Source organism: Ciconia boyciana, chromosome 7 (assembly GCF_034638445.1).
Source record: "Ciconia boyciana chromosome 7, ASM3463844v1, whole genome shotgun sequence".
In the NCBI taxonomy this organism is placed as follows: domain Eukaryota; kingdom Metazoa; phylum Chordata; class Aves; order Ciconiiformes; family Ciconiidae; genus Ciconia; species Ciconia boyciana.
Genome location: NC_132940.1, coordinates 38509269 through 38531217, shown reverse-complemented (window position 1 = coordinate 38531217; position 21949 = coordinate 38509269). Strand labels below are relative to the sequence as shown.

The window sequence follows — 21949 nt, the reverse complement described above, 5'->3', positions numbered from 1 at the left end:
GGCTCTTTATATAAGTTACATATTTATTTTAATAAAAAGAAATAAATATTTCTCTTTTCACATTAGATAACTCCCTGGAGACAGAAAAAAACCCCAAACAAACAACAAACCAACCCCAACTACAGGGGCTTCACTATGGATTTGTTACAAATCAAAAGATGGTAAACACTTTCTTTCTATGGTCATCACAAATCCAGTTTTAGGAACCAAGTAGATCACAGATATTCCAGAAACAGAAGAAAACTCTCCTTCAGGAAACAGTAGCTAAGCACATTGTCCTTGGGAAGATAAATTCAGCTAACACGACTGTTACCACCACCACAGATCAGAATCCCATTTGTCCATAACGTGGCCATGTGTGCTGCGAGGTATGAGCATCCACCTCAGCGATGGAGGTTCACAGCATTTGTTCTTAACCGTTCCCTTGGTAAGGTCACAGCAATCTTTCTGGCTTGCACTTAAGGTGCATTAGCTAATTTCAAAGAGAGTTACTGTCTCCAAAATCAGGGGGGAAAACAAACAAACAAAAAACTTAACCACTACTTCATAGCCTAAAGAGGAAAATTTGTGTGCCTGTTGCCTTTTCAAATAAGGTATTAGAAAAGTAACTAAAATGAGTTAGTCACCCCAAGGTGATCACAGTGTTACTCTAATAGTGCATGTCTCACAGCAGCTGCTGATGGATTATTTCCCACACCATCTTCCTGCGGAAGTAAGGCATGTGATTCTGAAAAGAAAAGAAAAATCCATTAAATACGAAGTCACGGCAGAAAGAGGCAGAAAATATGCATAAACAGCCAGTTAATTCTTTAATATGAAGTTCCTTTTAAGAACTGTGAATGCTTGCCATTTGGGTACAAACATGGGTTTCACCCACACGGCTCCTAAGAGGGTGACATGACAACCCAACAAAACCAGATTTACTTGACTACACAACAGCTTACAAGCACTTTAATACAAGACCAGTGTGTTGGAAAATAACCAGTGTCTTAACTGGTGAAAGGGTGAAACCCATTTCTCCAAAAGATACAAAGGCCAGATATCACAAACCCACTGGCTGCAGTATCTTGCCCAAGAGGAATCTCACTGATTCAAGTAGGAAGCAGATACCATATGTAAGGATGGAGAATACAGCTCTGTCCTGCTGAGGTCACTTTGAAGTTCCAACCCCAGCAACCATGCACCAAAAACGGAGAGAGGTACAAAATCTCAGCCCCTGCCCCAGACACAATTAACAGCTGCTGCGTAACTTCCCTGGCTCTTGTACCTGTGCAAAATGGAGCCTTTTATAACCTTCACTCACCTGTGTAAAGGTTATTGGTTTGTCTCTGGAGATATAATCTGCGTATTTGCACATAAAAACCCCGCAGTCACTTCCATTCAATTGCTGAGGGATTTCCTAATGAATGCAAAGCAGATGGAGAATTTTCCTCTATCTTAAAAGAAAAGCAATTTGGAAGTAGCACACATTATCCATACCAACAATACACTAACCAGACACTCGTGAACCTACTTGCATAATCCTTTTACCACTCCCAAACACAAGGAATAGACCCAATTAACTGCACATCATCCCTCCCCTCTGCTTCCTTTACTTGGATGTTACAATCCAAATTCTTGGCAGTCTGAAAAGGCATAGCAGCCTTCCTCCTGCAAGGTGCCTTGAGATTTGCACAGTGTTGTGTTTCTTAAATTGAGGCTTTAGATACTGCTTTTTACTTAACTTTTTGAGAAACATCAGCTCAACCTTTTGCTTTGTCACATGTTGGGATTTGTGCTCCAAACAAGAAGCCTACGTTCTCTGACAACAGCTAAACAGATTTTAAAATCTGACTTGCGAAATGGGGGCAAAGCCAGATTCACCTTAATGTGGCAAACTAATTAAAAGAAAGAAAGCATTCAGCCAGCAAGGAGAGGCACTGCTTAAAGATTTCATGCCAGCATGGTTTCCTGGTCCACTTGCAGCCCAATGTGGTACCTGAGAACATGAGATGCTTATGGCCATTCTCTAAAGGCTTGGACTCATTAGAAAGTGTTAAGACCTTTGTGATGAGGAGTTACAGTTCACATTTCAAATCCACGTAGTGCTCACATACATGTGACTCCATGCTGTGAAGAGTCCACTCTGAAAGAGTCAGCTCCAGATTTCTTTTTTCCCGGCTTTCTTCTTGCAGGTATCGGCTGTTTAAAACAAAACAAAATCACTCTTCATCTCTGTAATTTAGGCCAACAAAAAAAGAGCTGCTGAAGGATCACACGAAGATGAATGGAAGGACAGTAAAATGTCAGAGGATCCTCACAGCAGCTGATTTAAGGCATTTGGAGGAAAATCTAAATCTTAAATTTACAAACACAGTGAGAGGCTGTGAGCTAATGGTCAGGAATGAGACCAACAATTCCAACAGAGACTTCCACAAAAGAGTAATCTCATTGCTTAGCAGAGGTCAATAAAACGCCAAATCACATGTTATCAGAGGAGGAACAGAAAAACCAAGCAAGGAACCATAATGCCATAATTCCACCGTGTGCCTTAATCCCACATACTGGGTGCACCTCTGGAAGAACAAATACAAAAGCTTTTGGGCTAACACCTCTGGCTGAGGAAGTTTCTAGGTCACTAGTTGCTGGAATAATACTCTTGAAGAAAAAATTACTTGATGCAGACCTGTTCTTATACCCTTTCCCAGGCATCTGCTGTTAACTGCTCGGGAGAGCACGGGACTACAACTACAACACTTGGTTTGTCTGTGGGGCTGCTCTCCTGCTCTTGGTCTACAAAGCTGTTGGATTAATGGTTTTTACTACTTCTGCAGCAGTGGCAAAAACATCTAAGGATGCTGGCTTGCACAATATGAAAAACTGTACCCATTACATTTGAGATGTACGCCATGCCAGCTGATACATCTGGAAAAGCTTGCTACAAGACATCTGTCTTGAATGAGAATGTCAGAAATACAAATAACACACAGTAAAGACACAAGGGTAGCCTGCTGGGGTAAGCTAGAGGGAAAAACGGTGGCTTTGTTTAAAACACTGAACAGAATACAAGAGGTATAGACAAACTGAGAAGGAGCATGTTACATAGCTCACTACAGTAGAAAGGATGAACATTACAAGTGGCAGGGGGAAAAAGGTCTCAATACAAGAAAAGGATAAAAGAGCTAAGCAATAAAGAGTAAAAGTATATGTGTAGCTGATCACAAACAGGAGTCTATATACCCCAAGACATTACTGAGTTGCAATCTGAAAGTTCTTAACGAAAGGGGAGTTAAAAAACTCTTGGAAGACTGTAATCCTTTTACAGTCAGGTTGGTATTTTGAAACACTTCCTTGAAATTCTTCCCTCTTGTCAATAGCCCAGTTTTACTGATTACTAACAAAGTCAGTACATGTGTGCCACAGGGCTATCACATATTTGATAGCGATGCTTTGACTGCGCGTATAGTGGGAAGGTGGCAGAATCCAGGCATCCAAGACCCTGGGTGGAGGGGACAATGTGAGACTAGATAAGTGGTCAATATTACACAACTCACAGCAAGTGAATCAAAGATTTCTGTTTCATTATCTACAAGAAATGCAAAAACTTGCAGTCATGTTACAGGGACAAAATCCCAAAATCTTCTCATAATTCACAACATAAAAGCAGTGACTGAGCAGTTACTTACAACAAGGTTTCACAAATCTTGTCCCCTTTTTGTCCCATTGAGTCAAAGTATTTGATGGTCGTCTTTCTGACATCTATGACCTGTTATTAAAAGGTGACTGTTAGACAAAGCACAACCTTGTGCTGCACACATGACAAAACCTAAATGACTTTTCTTGCTAGTTTTTTCTCCCCATCCAGTTCTAAATAAAAAGCCAGTTTGACTCACCACTAGTGCCCAGTGCACTCTCAAGTGAATGGGCACTAAGATGAGGTCCTGCTTGAAGAGATCCACACCTCTGGTCCATCTTCTTACTGCTTTGTAGCCCCCAGAAATTAGTTTGGGATAAAAGAAAGTACTAAAAGCATGGACTGCTGGATATCCTTCCTTCTTATTTCTTTCCACCAGAAGACTCAAGTAGAAATTAATGACCTGTACCATAAAGAGTAAACTTGAGATGTAAAATAAGGCACTAGCTTACCAAATGAAAAATACAGCAACATGTCTTTGCTGGCCACCCTTAAGTACGCAGCTGAGAGAACTCCGGCCTCATCCGTCAGCTTTTGTTCCGAGAATTTTGCACTTGGTTACTTCTGCAATTTGATAAACACCTGCCACCCACTCCAATAACCTAGACTAACTCCTGGAAACTGCATAATACAAGAAGTAAAGGAACTTCCAGAAACACTAGACCCTTGAGTACATAAAATAAGAACTGTACAGATATTTCTAGGCTCTGCAGTGGTGGTCATCAAATAACTTTGAAAAGACTTCTATACACAGTGAAAGGGTATTTTTAAATAAATGCTGAATTAGAATATCACTGTGCTGCAGCTAGTTTTACCTCATCATTTAGCCAGCGAAGGTTCCTTAGTGTGTGGATGTCCTCACGAGTGACCTTTAGTTTGAAGGCACTGCTCATGATCTCATCTGGCTCACCTTTGCCAAATGCAGCAATGACCTCTCTCTCCATGGCCTGAAATGAACAATTAAATGGGGAAGGAGTTGTGAAACAGAGTATTGAGCACACTAACCTGTGGGCAGCTTTCAACTGAGACAAGGCCTGTAAATTAAGTTCAGGTGACAGAGCAACTGGCTTTGCCAGTTTTTTGCTAAGTTAGCAATACCACTTTTTTGTTTGTTTCACCATCCTAACTTTGAACTTTAGAGCCCAGGTTTGCTTCAATTTGGTTTCACAAAGGAAGCTGATATAAAACACGTGGACTAGTGAACACACTAAAGCAGCCGAAAAATGCTATCCCAGCAACAGAAGTACAGCAAACACCTTTCCCATGTGATGCTGCAGCCCTCGAAATACTGAGGTTTAAGCCAATCACAGTAGGCATTCTCCATACCAAGGCAGCTAAGTCAGGAGCCTGAAAGAATGTGAAGGTGGGGGACTTCAAAGGGAACTCAAGTAACAGCAAAGGGGGAAACTGAGGCAGCTACACTGGAGTCAGGCAATCAGGAGTCCAGGTTCTGCATGCAACTCGTTGCAATATGGATGTTTCCATCTAAATCCACTTAAGGAATGCAAATAAACCACTAGGTCTGTTAGTATAAAATACTCTGATCTGCAATAGAATCTCCTTCTTGGTTGAATCTGGGCTAGCAAAACAAGAAAAACTCCTGGTTTTCCTTGTACTGAGCATCACTCTGCAGACTTTGTAAACTCGGGATTTGCTAGCCCTTTCCAAGTCAATCCTCAATGGGCAAATGAGGAGGTGCTCAATTAGATCAGCACGACTGCAACTCCGAATAATAAAAGCAGCCAAAATTCTTACAAATAGGGGAACCTGAACTCCCACTCCTTGTTGAATAGCTTAACTAAGTTAACTCCTGTGACCACTGTTACATGTAGTGCAACCATGCTCAGTGCGCATACGTGACTCCGCGAATTCCTGAGGACATGCACAGGATGTTCAGATCCCCCACAAGCAATGCAACACTGTGGATCAGCAAAAGCTTATTTTTCAGGTTCTGTCACCATAGTAGGACAGGTTAAGAGGCACAGCCAATATAACTGTATGAATCAGGTTAGCACTGCTCTGTGAACGAAGACTGTTGTTAAACCTGGACTAATTTCTGTCCTGCTGGCAGAAGCCCCACAGGTTAGCAGAAGCTAACCCTTAAGTTAGCACAACTGAAGGAGTTTGTGGAGCATATTAAATCCTTAAAACCAGCTTTATTGCTGACCCTTGCACTGTGAAGTCACAGCTGCAGACACTCAGTAACAGGTTAAATGCAAGTTCTTAAGATTTCAAAAAGTCTTAAGAACCACCTATAATAAATGGAGGTCCTTGCAGCTGTTTCACAGCCTTCTGTTTTGTCTAACAGACTGTCAGCTATGGTACCTCTGTGAGCGGAGAAAAGTGTTCTACTGCTTTTTCTGAGCTTGGGAATTTCTTTTCTTCCACATCAAGGGCAGATGACTTTCTGGACAGAACAGGTGCCAGATGTAATTGGAATAACACCTCTTCTGAGACTTCAGCTCCATACTGGCTCTGTTAGACAAAAGAACATTAAGCTAGCAAGCAAGTACTGATTTGTTTGCTAGGGGATAGTGCAGAAAATCATGCTCATGTATAAAACTGGAAGGGTTTTTGTACACACATCCAACCAGCAGACTCCAAAGTTATTTTTTATTGATGACTGCATTCCAGCTGTGCACTCATGTAGTGCAGCACTCAAAACTAAACGGAGGCAAGAGAGGCAGAAAGTTAGTTTGGCTTGGAATAGCATTAAGAACCCCAGCAAAGCCTCCACATGTAGGTATCAAGTTGAGATTGAGATTAATATTTCTGATTTCCATGATTAAAATTTTATTTTTTATCTATCTCAATCATGACCAGAGATGAAAGTCAGGTACTCCAAAAAGAGGTACTTCCTATCTCACAAAACAAGACAAAACTAAAGATACTGCAGTCCAGCTTTGCACGTCAACTAAGTCTGTGCGCTAAAGATTCTGAAGCTATGACCAGCACATTAAAGGGGAAGAATAAAAATAGTATAGTGTAGTGTGCTCATAAGAGTCCATAAACAAAATTAATGGCAGCAGGAAACCCCTTGTGATAGCGCTACTCATAAAATAACGCTCCCGCTTTACCTGGGAAAAACAACCGGGACATATATATTGTTGAGCAAGTAATGTATTTAAGTGAAGAGTGCAAAAATTTCTGATCACAAATAGCTGTATTTTCCTAAAAAGTGAAATAATGAGTAACACAAGCTTACCCCTGCAATGGTTTGTTTCACTGGTTCATGAGACTTTTCTGCAGGTGTGTAGTACCTGCGAAGAAAGGGAGAACGAAAAAGTGAAAGAGAAGTGAGCTGTATATCTGTACTGTCCCATGTAATTCTCAAGAATTCACCTTCTGGATAAGAAATGCTTTTTCAAGGCTGATTCTGACTAAAGCCTCAGTTGCACACATGAACACGTGACAACATCGTCTCAGCTTCCAGCACCATTCTTTCGTAGCAGCAAGACTGGGATAGAATGAAGAGCTGGGAGCTTTGCAAACTTTCTTCTATCTACATGTGCAAGACTCCTTTTATTTCTCTTTATCAGTTTCATTATTTGGAAAACAGGGAAGCAACCAGCACTTCCTCTATCAAGTGCTTTGTGACCTACTGGTGATAAATACTGCACACTAGGTGTTATGCTGCAAGGTATAACATGAACATCTGCAACTATACTTGCATCCAAATATAGTTAGCTTACGGAAACTAAGACCAGCACATTGAATTAAAAATGGGACAGCTACAGGATGTCTACTTGCCTTCTATAGGCTAGTCAAGAGAGTGACTATCCCCATTTGGAGAGGATTATCATTAAAACCATGCAGACTCTGAAGAGCAAGCAAATACACAGACATTAAAGTTGTCCATATATATGTCCCTTCTTCAAAAACAAGAATTTGCACTGTCACCAAAGATCCCCTTTTTCAGGAGGGAGACCTACAACAGACTGTCATGGTATCCTAGACTCATTGTGCTTTAAAGGCTTTCAGTCCAGCATGGTAAGAGTAGATATCACAAGCCTTGTCAAATTACTTCAGTTAGTAGCTAAATCTGCAAAAAAAGGCAAGAAAATGTTCCTTTTACTTGAACCCATCATACTCTATCAGTTATTTTATTTCCTTCTCTCCCCTCGTGACAATTTAAGTGACAGAAACAGTGACAACTTAAGTTGACAATAACTTAAGTTGACAATAACTTAAGTTGACAATAACTTAAGTTGACAATAACTTAAGTTGACAATAACTTAAGTTGACAATAACTTAAGTTGACAATTTAAGCACAGAAACAGTGCTGCACAGCTATATAGAGCACTACTGTTTAAAATGGGGAGAAAAGGGACAGAATTAGCTAAAAAACAGGACTGCCACAACTGAATCTCTCTCTGCTCCCATCTACGCTTTCTCCTCTCTCATTTAAGCGCAGGTCACTGCAGAAAGATGCGTACGTCAGATTGCCATACAAAATCCCTCCCTGTAGCTGCACTTACTGGAACCAAAAACCCATTTCCTTCAACAACAGAAAGCCATCTGAACTCATAGTCCTGCCAGCTCAGACAGCCAATACGAATGAGTCCACTGGCCTCTCAAACAGGCAGACAACCCAACTGCATGCTTCCTTTTTGGTCTCATATTCAAACCCAAGACATCCTGTAAGTCACAAAAACTGCCTCGGTCCCATCAGGCTTTACAAGCTCTCTAATCCTTATGCTTAGGATGCTAGTTTCAAAGTGAAAGAAATGAGACGTCAGCTCATTAATGGTTTGGCAGAAAGACACTCACAAGCAAAAATGGATTCTGCAAATCCAAGGACAACTTGGTACGGCCACCACTCTCACCCTCACTGGCTTTCTTCCCACAGCAAAGGACCCAGCAAACACCACACCAGCACAGCCCTGTTTGTCACACAGCACGGCATGGGAGCTGTGTTTGAGATGCAACTGGCTTGCGAGCAATTCCAGAGCCACAAGCTAGCTACTCCTCTTCCACAGTACTGAGACAATAAATATGATTTGTCTTCTTCCGGACACTGCTGGAGGCTGAGACATGCACACAGAGCCAAAAGAAACAAGAACCATGATTAAAATAGACTCTACCTGATCATATCACTTCTCTGAGACCACTGTGGGCTGCAAACATCTGCACGTTTGATACCTACACAGAAAAGCAGTAATATGAAAACGAGAAGTCAACTTTCAATTACTATTAGACGTACATGGCTCTCGGTTTCTGGGTGACAAATATAAAAAAAACCTTTAATGACAACTGTACGGTTAGGAAGTTTGAACTCTGGCAAACAGTTTGAATTTTGAATATCATGTGCAAGAGTATGAGAGCTGAAGCAGGGTATTTATTAAGTTTTAAATCCTAGACTGCACACAACTGAGTGATTTTTGCAAAACCAGATGCTCCTCCAGGCTCAGAAGAATAGCTTGTCATTTTCCATGACAAAACAAGCTTTCCCCAAATTCTAGCACCTGCTCAGAAATAACTTCAAAACCCATATGATTGCATAATAAAGGCACAGATATGTAAAAAGAAGTATTGATGAAAAATTATTTAAGTAATGAACAGGGAAAAAAAAAGACTGGGACAATATTAAATGTATATCCATGAACACATGGTATTATAACACACTGCTGGTACAAAATAAAATAGCTTGTCAGCAAACCAGTTTAGCTAGCCCACTCTGCAGAATACAACTAAGGTCACCTTCAGTAGTTACATATCTTCAACTCGCTAAAGACGATCTAATAAAGAAGCTAACTTGATACAAACAGTGGTACTGTGCAATTAGCTTACTTGGTTTTGAAGCTCTGCTGTCACAGAAGTAGTCATGTATACCATTAAAAAGGGATTAGAGAGTAACACATAACCACAACTCTGAGTTAAGTAACAGGCATCTAAGGGTGCACAGTAATGTACCACTCTCCACTAGTACAAACAGCCACATACTACGAAGTTCTCCTGTATGGTGCAGAGTTATGTCTGCAGCTACAAACATCACTCTCAAGTACAATTTTAAACAAAGTTTTTCACTTCAACAAAAAACTTACAAAGCCATTTTAGCCAATAACTAGCTATGGTTTGGGGGGGTGTTCCCCCCCTCTTTTTTTTTTTTTTTCCCCCTTTTTTTCCAGAGACAGCTCATTTCATTCTAAGAGTTGACATAAGCTATACTAGCACTCTGGCTGATTTCCTTATAGACACAGATTAATGATACACTAGCACTGACAAATCTTTTCAGTGTAATCTATACCTTCGAGACTTAAGGAAATACCCTATTTTGATTTGAAGTCTACCTACAAAGTGGAACAGATATGAATCATGGGGATACTCACTGGTCCTTAGTGTCATACGTGGATAGACATCTCCTCCATATTTTTGTTCTTCCAGGTGACTCACAGTCATCACTGGTTCCTTGGAGTAGGCTTGAACACTTTGGTGCAGCAAAAAACAACAGAGAAGAATCACAATTTTTATATGTATGGCATTTGTTATCAGGGCATACCAATTCACTAGAAAGGATACAGTTTATTCGTACGCAACTGTCTACATTAGAATTGGAAGCCATAGTTAAAGCAATAGAAATATGTAAAGTAAAACTAGGCTGTTTAATCCCTTGACAGAAACATCCTGTCTCCTGCACTGGTTTCATGAAAAAATGCAAAGGGCATTTCCAGAAGGAGGCAGTTTACATTCAGAAGCTTGGCTATTTTCAACTCAGGCATACTGAAGATACAGGAGTCAAATTTTCTGTCTCCAGAATTTCAAAAGAGACTAATCAATCATGAAATTTGATTCCTTTACCTTTTCACCAGCAAATCGCTGGCTTTTTTGTTTTTTTCTTTAAAAAGTATTCTTTGCACATCCTACAAATATCTGGATTAATCTGAGGAGACCACTTTTTTTATGGGACAAGACAGCATTCATTACAACCATGCTTGACCAATTTTTTTAAATCTATTTATTAAAGATTATGCTGACACTGAGAATGCAATGTCCACAACATACATACTCCTGGGACATTTTACTTCAGATCTGCTCTACTCTGACCTTAGGGACCACATGCTCATTAGCAGTCGGAGTGCGTTAGATACATTCCACAGGAACACTCTTTGGTTTAGCTTCATCTGAAAGGAATCTGTTTCACATGCTCCAGGTCTGCTCTGAGATATGAGCCAAACCACAATAATCAATGACTGGGAGATTAGATGCCAAAAGCAGAGTCTTGACCCACCCTGAAATGCTATTGCCAGTGCATCTAAAAATTATATGAGATACTGTTTTCCATATAATTTTCATGCACCAGAATGTTTAAACATGATACACTGTTCCGAAGCCGTGTGTTTACATGTTTTCTAGCTGTGAACCACCGAGCAGAGATTGGGATTTTTCTAAGCCTTGGTAACGACCTGTGTTTCATAGCATTTAAAGGAAACTGCAAGAAAACATGGCATTTTCTACTGTCTTACTGTGTAGAAAGGCATGTTGGAACTTCAGCGCCACCTTGGCATCAGTATTTTACAAGAATTAGGCCCCTTCTGCACACTTTGAAGTGTAACTATTCCGCTAAGATAATGGCTTCTATTTTTTTTTTTTGTTTTTCACTCGTGTAGTTAACTTTGTGCAATCTCTTGACATAGTTATGATATCAAATATACTCATCACTGGTAATATATGAATCGGAATTACACACACATTCCCCTTTGCAGGTTGCTTTAGGAACTGGAATTCTACACACTAGGGGGATTCTGTTAATTTAGTGTACTGCAAAGAGAAAACTTCCTATAATTTGTGCGAGAAGGACTGGGAGAGGTAGAAAGAAACAGAGAAAATTCTGGCATTCCCTGTGTTTACCTTAAGTTTCATGTTCTCAGATAAAACAGGATTCCTGACCAAGGAAAAACTCATCAATTGCGAACAAGAGGAAGATAAATTATTTTTCATGGTGCTACGGAATAACCAGGGCTGTGGATTTTTATATTAGAAGTTACACTGCCAGCACTAGAACTAGATAGTACCTTTCTTAACACAGAAACAAGAAAGGAGTATCAGAAAGAAAAACACATCCATACCAACAAAGCAATCTTCATCTTTAGAATACACATTCAGAGAATATTCATGCTTCATTGCAGGGAGCTGAAGAGGGGTGTCAGTCTTTTAAAAATGAGTTTGCCCCAACACCTGCCCTGGGACATTGTCCAGAACCCTGAGAGTAGGAAAGTTTAATTTCCCTCCACTTCCATATACAACAGCTACAAAGTTACCACCAAAACATTAATGGTTATTTTTCCTATAATTACTTGCGGAAACTTGTCGGCTGTAAATTAGGGCGGCTTCTAGGATATTTTTCCTTTACCAGTTCCAAGAGCTGTTTGTATTTCTCCTTTTCTCCTCGCTGAACATCCTAGCAGGATGGAGGGAAAAAACAAACAGATTAGAACCACTGCATATGAAGCAAATGTTTGTAATCTGGATATAGTGTGGACTGCACAGGCTGTTCATAAAATACTGGCACATTATTCAAGTATACTTTAGCAGGAATTCCCACAGCTTAATTTTGCGTTAGACCTGCTCTAGGAACTTGTGTCCCACTATAAACCTCAAAATTCCTTCTGCAACTGTTTCCTCAAATGAGGGCCTCTTCTCTTTAGCTGTGGTCTGCACCCCTTGCATAATAATTCAGGCTAATATGCATTCCTGTCAATATACATAATGATGTATGAGTCCCCAGGGTATCTCAATCATACTCCACAATTTGCCATGGCCTGCTTCTCCAGTACTTCGGTATAAGTTCTTCACCCATGTAAGCTAGGTTTATCAGGAATTTTCCAATAGTCGCTTCAGATATTGGAAAGAAAGGACAGGGAAAGACCTCTCAGATAGTCCTGTAAGGAAGGATTATCAGCAACTGAGTGTTTTTTTGCCTACATTATCCTTTTAAAGTTGCTGTGTAAAGATGACAGTTGAGCTAGGTTAAGGACAAAATAGTGAAACAACTCTGCAACAAATATACGCTTAGTGACAAGGCAGTACAGCTCTACTTACAAGTGAAACTGACTGGATGGTCCTCCCCCAGCACACCATTTCCAAGAAAATGGTTTAAAATTCAATCTTTGGGCAACAAAGCACTGCTCTGTTCCAAGACTTGATGCATGTAAAGGCAAATAAAACACTATACGCTGATTTTCCAGAAGCATTCCTTGAACTTCATTAACTATACCCACTGTGCTGTTACAAACTGCCACTTCAGCGTTTACATACAGCTTTGTTATAACTGCTAAGTTGTTTCATTTCAAAAGACACCTTTCTCACCCAGCGTACCTCTTCCGCAGTACAGAAAACCCTCCCCATTTTGCTGACTTCCGAAGTCGTGGATTCTGGTACAGTGCGCTCCTTAATGGGTGGCCTCAGTGTTAAGATGCCATCTGGAGCAGGTTTGATGTGGTGTTTGCCATGCCTGCTTGTGCTAAAAACATCAACAGCAAAAGAAACAGTATCAAACGAACATTCAAATATGCACCTCCTGATTCAAGCTCCACCACCAACTATTTTGTAAAGCATGTACACTGATGATGATGGAGCCAGACACAAGATGTTCAGGACTTTCAGATGAAGGCCTGCTGTCTTCAACTGGCTAACAGGAAAGTACAGAGAAGTAACAGTGAAAATCAGAACAACTGCCTTGAATATACATTGCTGTTTGATCTGCACGTCACAACTGCACTCAGAGGCACACGTTATGTCCATGGCAGTCCAAGTCCTGAGTCAATACAGAAGACTAAAGAACCATGCAGGTGTGTTATTCATACCATCCAACCCTCAGCTCTTCTAAAAGCTAGTGAACTGGCAGCAAAGCATAGCTGCTGCTTTCCTCACAAAATCATTCTGGTAGAGACCTCTAGAGACCATCTGGTCCAAACCCCTGCTCAAGCAGGGTGACCCACAGCAGGTTGCCCAGGATCACGTCCAGTCAGGTTTTCAAACATCTCCAAGGACAGAGACTCCACCACCTCTCTAGGCAACCCAGCATGTGCTGCTGCATGGCGTTGTTCCTCCCCACGTGCAGGGCTTCGCATTTCTGCTTGTTGAACTTCACAAACTCTCTGCCCAGTTCTCCAGCCTGTCCAGGTCCCTCTGGATGGCAGCACACCCATTGGGTTCATCAGTCACTCCTCCCCGTTTTGTATCACCTGTGAACTTGCTGAGGGTGCACTCTGTCCCATCGTCCAGGTCATTAATGAAGATGTTAAATAGTGCTGGCCCCAGTACCAATCTCTGGGGTGCACCGCTACTGACTGGCCTCCAACTGGACTTCGTAACTTTGTCACCATAGCACCTCCAAGCTGCAGTACACGCAAGACTATCAATCCAATTTTGAGACTGGAAGGCAAACAGTAGCATCAAATCATGTCATGACCCATTCCCTCCTCCTTCCAGCTATTTCTGACTCTGAGGTAAGCGTACAAACAATGCCACAGCATCCCCCAAACAATAATTCAAAACAAATGCAATGTAAAGGCTAGTCCTTTTATCAAATCAGGAACTACTTTATGCCAAACATCACGGAAGTTTTTTTTGAGAGAAGGTTATTGGGGTTTTTGGTTTTATTTTTTTAAAACAACAACTTTTTTGTTCCTGTCAAATTAACTATTTAGGACCTTTTCAGAAGCATTCCTGGTCTCAGCCTCTCCTCAAGTTCAACACTTCCTCCCACCACAGACCTTTAATCTTTATCTAATCTCCTGTGTCTACAAAGTATCTGGATTTAAAGAAAAAGTTTAAAATTGGTTGGGGGGGGGGAAGCAGCTGGAGACATCCCTTAGTATAGCAGCACGGAGGAGTTCCATATATTTTGGAAAAATATTGCTATGTGGACACAAATACAAATGTTAGGCAACACAGAGGAAATTCAAGAACAAAAGTGAAAGACAGCAAACCTTTCAGAGAAGAAGTCAAAGAAAACAGAAGGATTTTTACCTCAGACATGGAATTGTCTTGTGAGAAAGGGACAGTGTTTCCTTATTCAAGCAAGTACTGGTTCCACAAGGCATTTTATCTACAAGAGAAGAGCATAAGTCATCAGTAACTATAAAAGGAAACTGAAGAGTTTTATGAGTTTACAGTAAAGAGCTTCACCAAAAAGAAATTATTTTCATTTTCTCTCTTACATCATAATATTATTTGTGTTATGTTACTTTAGGATATTTTCAGATTTTCATATTGGCAACTACAGAAGGTTGTGCAAACAAGGTATTGACAGCCTAAACCTTCAATAAAAAAGGGTTATCAGGATCTACTACCTAAAATTAGTGTTTAAAACAATTTACTTCTGGCCAGCTAATAGTGGACATATCAGAACTGAAGGACTGCATCCAAGGCAGCTCTTGTACTGAGATGACAAGATAAATGCCTGGCCCCAATCCAGAAGCAATGCAAGGATGCAGGGAAGAAACAGAATTCACACTCAAGTATCCCTAGGTACTACCCAGATATTGTGCCTGCAATAATCTGTACATAAGCCTAGGGGTAGTTGCACAGTACATAAGGTAGGGTGAAAAAGAAACAAGTTAATAATGTGATCTCAGCCTTACCAATTTGTAGCATTTCTATTTCTAGCGCAGAACCTGTTGGTCTTTTAGACGAAGGGTCAGAAGAAGTGGACTGAGTCTTAAATAAAAACAAAAAAAGTACTAATGTGAGTATAACCCGAATGTGAATCCAAGCAAACAAACTTCCTGAAATTTAGCCAGCTCTACTATGACTTGGGGACCATGATTTGCTGGTTCAGATTGTAGCAGAATGCAAATCTTTGCAGGATCTCTGACAAGTACACTTTCATTTTTAATACAAGCTCTCATACGTGCAGTAATTAAAACAACACAAGCTTATCGCTGAGTTCTCCTCTGTCAGCTCCTAAACATTCCAAAGTATGATAGTTTAGCCCTCGAAAAATACATTTTGTACTAATAAGAGTTAGTGACTCTCTCAGGAATGAATAATTAGACCATGACAGTTTCTTATTCCTCTTATCCTATGGGGCAATAAGAAAAATAGCACTATAACTTTGAACCAAACTACAGAGTCAAGCAGTTCATGACTCATTTTTACAGAGCCAAAGTCCTACAGGAATCCTCTCCTGGACTGGCGGATAACGAACCTAGCAGAAAGAGGTTTATCCAGAGGAAGTATGCAGCTTTTCTTGTACTGTAACGTATTTTGACTCCTTAACTACAAGCTAGAGAGTAACAGTTTACAAACACACTAAAACTATAAACTTGAACAATTGTAAAGTATCTGGAAGACAAACATTTAGCTCCTTCCTCAGCTGCAAGTGCTACAGCAGAGTACGCAAGCTTGAGTAAGGCAAACCCAGCACACAAGAGCTGCCTGCTATAAATGGCAAAGAACAACCTACTGCTGTACAGGCTCAGAGCAGGCCCAATTTCAAGATGCATTAGGGAGAGCTGCTTCCTCTTTCATCTTGCACAGACTCTATCTACTTTCAAAATCCTTGCTAACCTCTTCTGCAGACTCTGTGATTGGAGCGGCATTGCTGACTGAAGCCTTCTGGCGTTCACTTGTTGCCTTGGCTGGCACCTTCACCACAGCAGAAACTTCTTCAACTTTCTCTTTACGCTTAGAGATGGGGTAATCTAAAAAACAAAGACAGGCCATATAAGAGCATGATTTAAAAGGGGATTAGCATTTCTATTTGCATTAAAGCACATCTCCTTAATCCCACCTAAGGCAGTGTAATTCATTTCAAGTTACACACCCTTCTGCCAACAGCAGTCAGTGGTGATATTTGTATTAGTTGGCTCACTGCACAGTCCTTCAGAGCTGGAGCTCAAAGACTAACCCGTGAGTCTGCCAGCCAGATCTGCAAAAGCACCCTGCTTTTGGGAACATTCCCTGTTTCCAGAGAAGCAGCACAGGGTGCAATTTATCCTCCTCATCCCCTCCACACATGCAGGTACTCTTGCAGTTTATTATGTGTCACTGTTGTCTAGTTGAGAGAAGCTGTTCACTGAGGTCTAGAAACCAAAGCTACCCAAGCCTGTTCTTTTCAGTATTAAAGAAGCAGAGACATGCAAGCCCTCAGACAGTATTTCCAAACATCGACAAGCCAGGGCTGTCTAATAAGGGGTTGTGATAGAGATTAAGTCATATTAGACAACAGCATTTGTTTGAAGATAAGAGAATGACATTTTAGCAGACGAGGCCATAGATGGTACCACGTTCTTAGAAGCAGGTCTGGCCTACTTACTGAGACATGGGAATTGTTCCTACCAAGAGTTGGTCATGTTGCTAAAAGGAGGAGGGATAGGGGAGCAAGATATCAATTTGACATATTTTTCAATTGTTTTATGCTCTTAAGCCTGAAAAGCACACAAACAGTTCAGCAGCCCCTACCATTAAATAAGGGGCAGTGTCATTTGCCAAGCAGTAACTAGGAAGCTCCACATCTCCCCATAGAACTTGTGCTAGGAAATGTCATACAGCCTAAAGAGCATCATTTCTCCCTCTTTATCAGTAAAGACGGAAAAGGGGAAATGTCCATCTCAAATCATGACCAATGCAGCTGGCATCCAGAGGCACTGACACAGCTGCAGGCAGCTGCATAATTTTACCCTTAAACACTTTGTGGAGGGGGTATCAGAGAAAGCCCCAGCGAAGACAGCACTTCTCTATCCCACTGTTCTCTGCTATGCCTATGCTCTGATGCATCTCCATCTTTCTTTACTCATCCTTCCTCTATCTTTTCAAAATGCACAGGCCAAAATTTTCAGATTCAGACTAATCTGACTCTTCTGTTTTCAATTCAGCTTTTTTTCCCCCCAAACTCACTAGCTCACTGAAATACCATTTTTCTCTGCCTGCCATCAGTTTAAAGTTACCTTCCTTCATATCCCAGATTCTAAGTGATTTCTCATAAGACATACGGGTATTTTGAACTCACAGAGATATATCGCAAATAGAGATAGGAGGGAGCACACAGCTTTGATTTAAAATGCTCTTTCTACTGACATGCATGGGATCACCACCAGAGAGACCTGGGATATCTCCGGCTGGCAGTAAGAGTATTGTGCCCTGCCACAGTCAACAGAGATAACATCATATATAGGGCTAGGCCCTATGATACACCCTCAGGCCACTGGCTACACAGATGGCCACAAGGAAAGAATGGCTTGAAAAGCCACAGTTTCAGTAACAATGCTGAAGTACAAAAGCCAGAGTTTTCTAAGGTACATGAAACCTAAGAAAAATCAGGCATATTAAATACTTCTGTAATGTGCAATACCTGATTTTTGCTTTTTTGGTTGAGCCTGGTCAGGATCTTCCACAGGTGGCCGAATGCTGAGGAAAGAACACACAGAACAGTGTTTTGCAACCACAGGTAAGCTTCCAACAGGCTGACATCCCTTCACAGGGCCTAAACTTCCAAAGTTAGTTTTCATATCCCAAAGGTCTCACCCTCCAAGCACCCCTGGGATCACCTCAGACACACCCACCCAATTGCCACTGCTGAGCACCTCTCATCAACATCCCCCACCTCTCCCAGTCAACAGACTGCTCACAGGGAGCTAATTATCCCGCTAAAGCATATTAGGCTTCTTTTTCTCGTTCTTTTAATGCTTCCTAATGTTTTACGTTTGTTCCTATCACCAAAAAATTGCTTAAGTTCATATGCAAAGTTTTACTCGTTCCTCAAGGAAAGAAGCATACCAGAGATTACTAAAGCATCTAAGTTCATAAATCACTACACTGAGTTGCAAAAAAAAGTCTAAGTAGGACAGGAAATAAAAGGTGGGAAAGCAACTCATGCATACACCCACTTAAATAACTTACTGCTAAATCAGCACTCGTGAACTAGTTCTTGAAATAATTCTTAGCTGCACCCTTTCTTACGAAGCGTAAGTCCAAGTATTATTATCAGTTGATAACAATGATAAAAACTAGTAAAAATTTTTACTTTGGGAACAGAGTGCAAAGGTTGTTCCTAGGGGGTTTTTTTGTTTCTATTTGCCTCCAAAAATGCCACGACAGATGGCAAGGATTCTTTGAAGAATTCTTTGGTCTTCTGTACTCAAAGTAATTTCTTTTAAACTTTTATGCTCCCAAACCCTGCTGGTATCATCGCTTCTGGACTATCTTCTGCCTGTATCAGGAGCACAAAAAGTAACTGATATCCTTAATGGCACCTTTCATACAATATAAAGAATATTTGCTATTACTGTGCTATTAAAGTCAGGCAGAAAATATTGGGGGGTAGGTATTAAAGGCAAGTACATTCCTATAAAAATGCATTCTTACTCAGCATATTTGGTATTTCAGAAGGTAAAACTGAAGACGACAAAATATTTGTATCGTCCTGCTCAATTTTTAGCAAAAGCTAACTAATTCTGAGCTGCTCTTCAGTGAAAACTTTCCAGCAGAGAGAAAGCAAAATTCAACCTCCTCAAGGCTACGTTCTGAGATAAGCAGTTTAAATACCTGACTGCAGTTACAATAACTGTTTTTGAGCAGAAGTGCCTCTTTCTCCAGCTTTAGCAGAGCACCCAACACCTGTGAGAGCATTGTTTTGTCCTTTTTTACTTTACCAACCACTTGAAGGTTTAGAATCAGTTTTATCATGAGAAAAGATGAATTCTCTCTTGATAATTCAAGAAATAAATTGGGAAATCTTGGATGCTCTGAAGTAGGCATGGCCAGGGAACACAGATGAGCAAAAGGCAAGGAAAAAACGAACCTATGCTTAGCTACCTCTGCCTCTGATGGGAATACACAACCCCGTGAGAAGGTTAAATTGTGTCATTGCAGCTGGGGTTTTGCCAAGGGCCTGGAAGAAACCAGGTAAGTGCACAGGGTGTTGAGTAATATTTGAAACATGCTGAAAAAATGGGCCAGAAAATAAAAGCAATTTGAGACCGCTCTCCATGTAAAGATGCATGCTCCACACTCTAGAGAAGACAGCACCTATTTATGCCCAGCATTTTACTTGCCTCCTTAGCAACTACAGGAAAAAAATAAGGTATTACAAAAACTCAATAACTCCGCAGACACCCATATAAGCTCAGGCACTCTTATTTTCAAAAACTCCTTCCCCACCAGTGTTGAGGACCATTCATTAAGATTTATAATTTACATTTGTAAAAAATTCAAGTTTTCACAGGTTAACCCCCCCCCCAAAAAATCACACACTGTGCTTCAGTGGTGAAGTACAAGAGTAGCTAATGCTTATCTACTTTCCCCACCAGTTTCACCACCCATGCCCGTAATTTTTCATCCTTCTACCACGGGAAAACTTCAAGTGGTAGAAATTATAACCACCCTGTGGTTTAGATTTCCTTGAAGAGACTCACACAGAGGAGCTGGGAACATCTTTGCCATTTTAAAGCATATGTCAGAGAGCACTGTTGGAAAACTTATTTTCATCAGGACAGCTTCTGAACCCACCTAACACAGTTTCACTTGAATTTCATGCTAATTGCTTCGCCTATCATTCCCAGTGATCTCTTAGCAAAACTGGGTCTCCTGGTCAGACCATGATACGACAGCCTGCAGCGTCTACAAAGGCATGATCTTCAGTTTGGGATTGTGCTCTGCACAGCAGCTGTGAACAACTACTTGTGCAACAACTGGCTCTTTCCAGAAGACATTCACTTTTTCCATTCACTCTGGAATATGAGACACTAAGCAGAGCCTCCTGGAGCAACAGTTTCTCCCAGAGGGAGCAACCATACTCCCCAAAACATGGCACATAATCCATACGTTCCCTCTCTTCTGAGAGACAGAAGCGATAGGCACGGAGATGGCTTAGCCGTCTGTCACTGGGAGCTCTGGGGCACCGGCAGTGGTTAACACCTGGGAAGGCATCCCCCTTTCTTCCACTCCACATACATACCATATCCCCATGCCATGACTTTCCTCCATGCACTATATCCCTATATGTATATATACTGCTCTCTGCTCCTTCAACACACGTACTCCAAGTCTCCACCCCTTTTCTTCTTTTCAAACCCCCACTGTGCAGATGGAAAGCAAACGAGGGGGTGGGTTTGCCAACGGATTTATCGGGAACATGTGGAACCCACAATCATCTCAGCATCACACGTGAACAACTGTGACCGTGGGCACAGGGTGACCCGACAGCAGCGTGAGCCACGGACAGCCACACAGGCCAGCAGCCGGGCCAGAAGGAGGGGCGCAGCCTGCTCTGCTTCACCCACTCCCGTGCCAAAGTGGGAGAGGGCGATGGACGACACGGATCTCCTGGGAGCCCATCACGAGCCCTACCGCCCTGGAGGGGGGGTTCTGGGCGGGCAGAGGGGCTGAGCCCAGCCCAGGGGCGGGCAGCCGGAGCGAGGGGAACCCCAGGGCAAGACACCACACTGCACCCGAGCTCACGATGCAACAGAGCGACTAACGCCGCTCCCGCCCTCGGCTCAAACACCTCAAGCCGAGGCGAGGCGGCTGAGGCGCCGGGCTCCGGGCGGGCTCCTGCTCCCGGCAAGCAGGCCCTGGGGGTCCCGCAGGCCCCACCCCGGGAGGCCACGGGGGCTGGTGATGGGGCGAGGCCCTCGGGCGGCCGTGAGGCGGCGGGGCGGCTCGCTGACCTGGGGGGCGGCCTCTTGCGCGGCGGCGGGGCCGGGGGCGGCGCGGGGCGGCGGGCGGCGGCGAAGAGGGCGCCGAGGGCCCCCAGCAGCCATTGGTACATAGGCCCCTGCCGCCCGCGGCGGAAGTGCGCCCATCCCGCGCGACGCCCGCCCCGCCCACGCGCGGGCGCAGGGCCGCCTTCCCATTGGCTCCCGCCGCCGTCGGCCTGGGGACCTCCCACCGCCCCTAAGGAGCGGGGGGGGGGCGGGGGAGGGACAATGCACGCGCACATGCGCGTTGCCACCCTTCCGTTGCCTGAGAGGGGCGTTAACGGCCCGCCTTGCCCGTGTCCTCCCCGCCGCGCCACCCCGCCCCATCCGCCCACCCCGGCCAGACTTCGGTGCCCTCCTGCACCTGGGCAAAGGGCTTTACCCCTCAGAAATGCCCAAGCTGGGCTCTGGCAGGGAGCTCAGCGCCGAGCTCCCGGCCGGGCGGGCCCTGCTTGGACGCGGGGAGCTGCTGGGCCCTCCCCGGCGCTGCTGGCGGGGGGAGGCCGGTCTCTCCCCTCGGGGAGAAGCCCCTCTCGCCCTACACAGGCCAGAGAAGCCTTTCCGCGTCCCGAGGGACAGAGGCAGGCGAGACCGACCGGCAGCGCGGGCCCCTGCCCGCCTCCTCCTGCTTCCT

At 42.8% G+C, this 21949-nt stretch overlaps 1 protein-coding gene across 1 annotated transcript; it reads right to left on the bottom strand.

Moving 5' to 3' along the window:
- On the bottom strand, window positions 1-21471 carry SENP2 (SUMO specific peptidase 2). Its single transcript, XM_072868246.1, is given in 19 exon segments — window positions 1-727; window positions 1304-1399; window positions 2097-2181; window positions 3666-3745; window positions 3873-4076; window positions 4489-4620; window positions 5999-6148; window positions 6879-6933; window positions 8758-8815; window positions 10003-10100; window positions 11968-12071; window positions 12989-13133; window positions 14645-14723; window positions 15259-15334; window positions 16187-16320; window positions 17970-18025; window positions 21286-21415; window positions 21418-21445; window positions 21448-21471. Coding segments are annotated over 19 exon segments (1797 nt in total). The 3' UTR covers window positions 1-664.
- Window positions 21472-21949: the final 478 nt, after the last annotated feature.